This window comes from Oncorhynchus clarkii, chromosome 26 (genome assembly GCF_045791955.1).
Source record: "Oncorhynchus clarkii lewisi isolate Uvic-CL-2024 chromosome 26, UVic_Ocla_1.0, whole genome shotgun sequence".
In the NCBI taxonomy this organism is placed as follows: Eukaryota; Metazoa; Chordata; class Actinopteri; order Salmoniformes; family Salmonidae; genus Oncorhynchus; species Oncorhynchus clarkii.
Genome location: NC_092172.1, coordinates 48128463 through 48135962, shown reverse-complemented (window position 1 = coordinate 48135962; position 7500 = coordinate 48128463). Strand labels below are relative to the sequence as shown.

General features: G+C 41.4%; 1 protein-coding gene across 1 annotated transcript in view; it reads right to left on the bottom strand.

Annotated features, from left to right (window-relative positions):
• Window positions 1-7500, bottom strand: part of LOC139385215 (probable E3 ubiquitin-protein ligase HERC1) — a 230863-nt gene that overhangs the window by 45267 nt on the left and 178096 nt on the right. The window contains exons 65-66 of the mRNA XM_071130328.1: window positions 5336-5509; window positions 4655-4954 (exon numbers count right to left, since the gene is read on the bottom strand). Coding sequence (XP_070986429.1) covers window positions 4655-4954; window positions 5336-5509 — 474 coding nt within the window. The remainder of the gene's footprint in view (window positions 1-4654; window positions 4955-5335; window positions 5510-7500) is intronic.

Below are 7500 nucleotides of genomic sequence, written 5' to 3'. Positions count from 1 at the left end.
TGTCCTGTACAGAGAGAGTATTAATCTATACCAGAACCACATGTACTGTTGTCCTGTACAGAGAGAGTATTAATCTATACCAGAACAACATGTACTGTTGTCCTGTACAGAGAGAGTATTAATCTATACCAGAACCACATGTACTGTTGTCCTGTACAGAGAGAGTATTAATCTATACCAGAACCACATGTACTGTTGTCCTGTACAGAGAGAGTTTTAATCTATACCAGAACCACATGTACAGAGAGAGTTTTAATCTATACCAGAACCACATGTACTGTTGTCCTGTACAGAGAGAGTTTTAATCTATACCAGAACAACATGTACTGTTGTCCTGTACAGAGAGAGTATTAATCTATACCAGAACCACATGTACTGTTGTCCTGTACAGAGAGAGTATTAATCTATACCAGAACCACATGTACTGTTGTCCTGTACAGAGAGAGTATTAATCTATACCAGAACCACATGTACTGTTGTCCTGTACAGAGAGAGTTTTAATCTATACCAGAACCACATGTACTGTTGTCCTGTACAGAGAGAGTTTTAATCTATACCAGAACCACATGTACTGTAGTCCTGTACAGAGAGAGGATTAATCTATACCAGAACAACATGTACTGTTGTCCTGAACAGAGAGAGTTTTAATCTATACCAGAACCACATGTACTGTTGTCCTGTACAGAGAGAGTATTAATCTATACCAGAACCACATGTACTGTTGTCCTGTACAGAGAGAGTATTAATCTATACCAGAACCACATGTACTGTTGTCCTGTACAGAGAGAGTATTAATCTATACCAGAACCACATGTACAGAGAGAGTATTAATCTATACCAGAACCACATGTACTGTTGTCCTGTACAGAGAGAGTATTAATCTATACCAGAACCACATGTACTGTTGTCCTGAACAGAGAGAGTATTAATCTATACCAGAACCACATGTACTGTTGTCCTGTACAGAGAGAGTATTAATCTATACCAGAACCACATGTACTGTTGTCCTGTACAGAGATAGTATTAATCTATACCAGAACCACATGTACTGTTGTCCTGTACAGAGAGAGTATTAATCTATACCAGAACCACATGTACTGTTGTCCTGTACAGAGAGAGTATTAATCTATACCAGAACCACATGTACTGTTGTCCTGTACAGAGAGAGTATTAATCTATACCAGAACCACATGTACTGTTGTCCTGTACAGAGAGAGTATTAATCTATACCAGAACCACATGTACTGTTGTCCTGTACAGAGAGAGTATTAATCTATACCAGAACCACATGTACTGTTGTCCTGTACAGAGAGAGTATTAATCTATACCAGAACCACATGTACTGTTGTCCTGTACAGAGAGAGTATTAATCTATACCAGAACCACATGTACAGAGAGAGTTTTAATCTATACCAGAACCACATGTACTGTTGTCCTGTACAGAGAGAGTATTAATCTATACCAGAACCACATGTACTGTTGTCCTGTACAGAGAGAGTATTAATCTATACCAGAACCACATGTACTGTTGTCCTGTACAGAGAGAGTATTAATCTATACCAGAACCACATGTACTGTTGTCCTGTACAGGGAGAGTATTAATCTATACCAGAACCACATGTACTTTTGTCCTGAACAGAGAGAGTATTAATCTATACCAGAACCACATGTACTGTTGTCCTGTACAGAGAGAGTATTAATCTATACCAGAACCACATGTACTGTTGTCCTGTACAGAGAGAGTATTAATCTATACCAGAACCACATGTACAGAGAGAGTTTTAATCTATACCAGAACCCCATGTACTGTTGTCCTGTACAGAGAGAGTATTAATCTATACCAGAACCACATGTACTGTTGTCCTGTACAGAGAGAGTATTAATCTATACCAGAACCACATGTACAGAGAGAGTATTAATCTATACCAGAACCACATGTACTGTTGTCCTGTACAGAGAGAGTATTAATCTATACCAGAACCACATGTACTGTTGTCCTGAACAGAGAGAGTTTTAATCTATACCAGAACCACATGTACTGTTGTCCTGTACAGAGAGAGTATTAATCTATACCAGAACCACATGTACTGTTGTCCTGTACAGAGAGAGTATTAATCTATACCAGAACCACATGTACAGAGAGAGTTTTAATCTATACCAGAACCACATGTACTGTTGTCCTGTACAGAGAGTTTTAATCTATACCAGAACCACATGTACTGTTGTCCTGTACAGAGAGAGTTTTAATCTATACCATAACCACATGTACTGTTGTCCTGAACAGAGAGAGTTTTAATCTATACCAGAACCACATGTACTGTTGTCCTGTACAGAGAGAGTTTTAATCTATACCATAACCACATGTACTGTTGTCCTGTACAGAGAGAGTATTAATCTATACCAGAACCACATGTACTGTTGTCCTGTACAGAGAGAGTATTAATCTATACCAGAACCACATGTACAGAGAGAGTTTTAATCTATACCAGAACCACATGTACTGTTGTCCTGTACAGAGAGAGTATTAATCTATACCAGAACCACATGTACAGAGAGAGTTTTAATCTATACCAGAACCACATGTACAGAGAGAGTTTTAATCTATACCAGAACCACATGTACTGTTGTCCTGTACAGAGAGAGTATTAATCTATACCAGAACCACATGTACTGTTGTCCTGTACAGAGAGAGTATTAATCTATACCAGAACCACATGTACTGTTGTCCTGTACAGAGAGAGTATTAATCTATACCAGAACCACATGTACTGTTGTCCTGTACAGAGAGAGTATTAATCTATACCAGAACCACATGTACTGTTGTCCTGTACAGAGAGAGTATTAATCTATACCAGAACCACATGTACTGTTGTCCTGTACAGAGAGAGTATTAATCTATACCAGAACCACATGTACAGAGAGAGTTTTAATCTATACCAGAACCACATGTACTGTTGTCCTGTACAGAGAGAGTATTAATCTATACCAGAACCACATGTACTGTTGTCCTGTACAGAGAGAGTATTAATCTATACCAGAACCACATGTACTGTTGTCCTGTACAGAGAGAGTATTAATCTATACCAGAACCACATGTACTGTTGTCCTGTACAGGGAGAGTATTAATCTATACCAGAACCACATGTACTTTTGTCCTGAACAGAGAGAGTATTAATCTATACCAGAACCACATGTACTGTTGTCCTGTACAGAGAGAGTATTAATCTATACCAGAACCACATGTACTGTTGTCCTGTACAGAGAGAGTATTAATCTATACCAGAACCACATGTACAGAGAGAGTTTTAATCTATACCAGAACCCCATGTACTGTTGTCCTGTACAGAGAGAGTATTAATCTATACCAGAACCACATGTACTGTTGTCCTGTACAGAGAGAGTATTAATCTATACCAGAACCACATGTACAGAGAGAGTATTAATCTATACCAGAACCACATGTACTGTTGTCCTGTACAGAGAGAGTATTAATCTATACCAGAACCACATGTACTGTTGTCCTGAACAGAGAGAGTTTTAATCTATACCAGAACCACATGTACTGTTGTCCTGTACAGAGAGAGTATTAATCTATACCAGAACCACATGTACTGTTGTCCTGTACAGAGAGAGTATTAATCTATACCAGAACCACATGTACAGAGAGAGTTTTAATCTATACCAGAACCACATGTACTGTACAGAGAGTTTTAATCTATACCAGAACCACATGTACTGTTGTCCTGTACAGAGAGAGTTTTAATCTATACCATAACCACATGTACTGTTGTCCTGAACAGAGAGAGTTTTAATCTATACCAGAACCACATGTACTGTTGTCCTGTACAGAGAGAGTTTTAATCTATACCATAACCACATGTACTGTTGTCCTGTACAGAGAGAGTATTAATCTATACCAGAACCACATGTACTGTTGTCCTGTACAGAGAGAGTATTAATCTATACCAGAACCACATGTACAGAGAGAGTTTTAATCTATACCAGAACCACATGTACTGTTGTCCTGTACAGAGAGAGTATTAATCTATACCAGAACCACATGTACAGAGAGAGTTTTAATCTATACCAGAACCACATGTACAGAGAGAGTTTTAATCTATACCAGAACCACATGTACTGTTGTCCTGTATAAAAAATATCTGTCATTAATTTAGACAGGGTTTTTTTTTTTGCAGAGGAGATTTTAGTCGTGCATTTTATATCTGTCTATAGTATTTGGTGCAGTATTTCTCAAGTTAAAATAAAACGTGTGCCGAGTTTCCTTGTGTAAATCCGCTGTGATGCGGGGTGCAGGTCTGTCTGTTCTGCACTAGGATTGGACAGAGCGCAATCACCTCACCTGTTCATTAATCCAGCATTATTGGACACAGTGGGCATTGTGGAAATCAAAACCTCAAGTCCTGACCAACTCTTGTACTCAAATTTACAAAACTCTTGTGACCAAAAATAAACCTACTTACACTTTTTAGGACATTTTTGGTATTGACTTATATGGATGTTATATATTACATATTATATTATGTTATATAAGGTGTTTTCAACCAGAGAAGTTGGTTCCCACAGTTCAGTTGTACTTCTAAAGATCCACTCCGACAGAGCTACAGAGGTTCATTGTCTTCTGTAGAAACCTCACCATGAGAAGGACCATCTCCTCCTTGGGTACAGGCTCCAGGTCGGGAACAGCAAAGGCCTCTGGGAACGTGTTGCCCCGAGCCAGGGCCTCCGCTGCCTTCACCGTGGTGGAGAAGCAGTCTAGCCACGCCCACTCGCCGGGTGACCAGGTACAGGTGGCTGGCTCCAGGGGACAGAGGCGGAGGTGGGGGGGGACGGGAGGGGAACACAGGAGCTGATCCAGGTGTAACCCCACGGCCAGGGAGGCCAGGCACTGCATGTAGGGGCTGTGGACTAGCTGTTCTCCACACACTACGTGGGGCTGGAGGACCAAACAGGAAGTACACATTTAGACGTGGGTGTTATAACATATGTTATCGTAACCGCTGACTACGATAAACAACTACGATTAAAAAAGGAAGTAGGTTGGCTTTTAGACAGTTATGATCGAATGAAACTGGGCTATCATTTACTTTCAAATAACACACACACACACACACGCACGCACACACACACACACACGAACGCACACACACACACACACACGCACACACACACAGAGAAACAGGCAGACACACACACACACACACGCGCACACACGCACTCACACGCGCACGCACACACTCGCACGCACACACTCGCACGCACACACACACACACACACACACACACACACACACACACACACACACACACACAGTACCTTCTCGTATGAGTACTGCTCCTGCAGCATAACAGGCAGCCTCTCCAGGAAGGCTCTCATGCACGGAGCCATGTTTAATCCCACAACCCCCTGCTTCTTCAGCGCCGTCCGGCAGGTGGCTAGCACCTGGTGAGAGGACATGAAGTCTGTCGAGCAGTTCACCACCAACACATCCTGAGGACAAAGACAACAACAGAACCGTGAAAGTCGGCCAAGAGTCAAATACATACAAGAAGCCGATTTAAACTGTACTGTAGTATCCTCTAGTCAGAGTTGAGTCAGTCCATACTGTAGTATCCTCTAGTCAGTCCATACTGTAGTGTCCTCTAATCAGTCCATACTGTAGTATCCTCTAGTCAGTCCATACTGTAGTATCCTCTAGTCAGAGTTGAGTCAGTCCATACTGTAGTATCCTCTAGTCAGAGTTGAGTCAGTCCATACTGTAGTGTCCTCTAGTCAGTCCATACTGTAGTGTCCTCTAATCAGTCCATACTGTAGTATCCTCTAGTCAGTCCATACTGTAGTATCCTCTAGTCAGTCCATACTGTAGTGTCCTCTAGTCAGAGTTGAGTCAGTCCATACTGTAGTGTCCTCTAGTCAGAGTTGAGTCAGTCCATACTGTAGTATCCTCTAGTCAGAGTTGAGTCAGTCCATACTGTAGTATCCGCTAGTCAGTCCATACTGTAGTATCCTTTAGTCAGAGTTGAGTCAGTCCATACTGTAGTATCCTCTAGTCAGAGTTGAGTCAGTCCATACTGTAGTGTCCTCTAGTCAGAGTTGAGTCAGTCCATACTGTAGTATCCTCTAGTCAGAGTTGAGTCAGTCCATACTGTAGTATCCGCTAGTCAGTCCATACTGTAGTATCCTTTAGTCAGAGTTGAGTCAGTCCATACTGTAGTATCCTCTAGTCAGTCCATACTGTAGTATCCTCTAGTCAGAGTTGAGTCAGTCCATACTGCAGTATCCTCTAGTCAGAGTTGAGTCAGTCCATACTGCAGTATCCTCTAGTCAGAGTTGAGTCAGTCCATACTGTAGTGTCCTCTAGTCAGAGTTGAGTCAGTCCATACTGTAGTATCCTCTAGTCAGAGTCGAGTCAGTCCATACTGTAGTATCCGCTAGTCAGTCCATACTGTAGTATCCTTTAGTCAGAGTTGAGTCAGTCCATACTGTAGTATCCTCTAGTCAGAGTTGAGTCAGTCCATACTGTAGTGTCCTCTAGTCAGAGTTGAGTCAGTCCATACTGTAGTATCCTCTAGTCAGAGTTGAGTCAGTCCATACTGTAGTATCCGCTAGTCAGTCCATACTGTAGTATCCTTTAGTCAGAGTTGAGTCAGTCCATACTGTAGTATCCTCTAGTCAGTCCATACTGTAGTATCCTCTAGTCAGAGTTGAGTCAGTCCATACTGCAGTATCCTCTAGTCAGAGTTGAGTCAGTCCATACTGCAGTATCCTCTAGTCAGAGTTGAGTCAGTCCATACTGTAGTATCCTCTAGTCAGAGTTGAGTCAGTCCATACTGTAGTATCCTCTAGTCAGTCCATACTGTAGTATCCTCTAGTCAGTCCATACTGTAGTATCCTTTAGTCATAGTTGAGTCAGTCCATACTGTAGTATCCTTTAGTCATAGTTGAGTCAGTCCATACTGTAGTATCCTCTAGTCAGAGTTGAGTCAGTCCATACTGTAGTATCCTCTAGTCAGTCCATACTGTAGTATCCTTTAATCAGAGTTGAGTCAGTCCATACTGTAGTATCCTTTAGTCATAGTTGAGTCAGTCCATACTGTAGTATCCTCTAGTCAGTCCATACTGTAGTATCCTTTAGTCAGAGTTGAGTCAGTCCATACTGTAGTATCCTCTAGTCAGTCCATACTGTAGTATCCTTTAATCAGAGTTGAGTCAGTCCATACTGTAGTATCCTTTAGTCATAGTTGAGTCAGTCCATACTGTAGTATCCTCTAGTCAGTCCATACTGTAGTATCCTCTAGTCAGAGTTGAGTCAGTCCACACTGTAGTATCCTCTAGTCAGTCCATACTGTAGTATCCTTTAGTCAGAGTTGAGTCAGTCCATACTGTAGTATCCTCTAGTCAGTCCATACTGTAGTATCCTCTAGTCAGAGTTGAGTCAGTCCATACTGTAGTATCCTCTAGTCAGTCCATACTGTAGTATC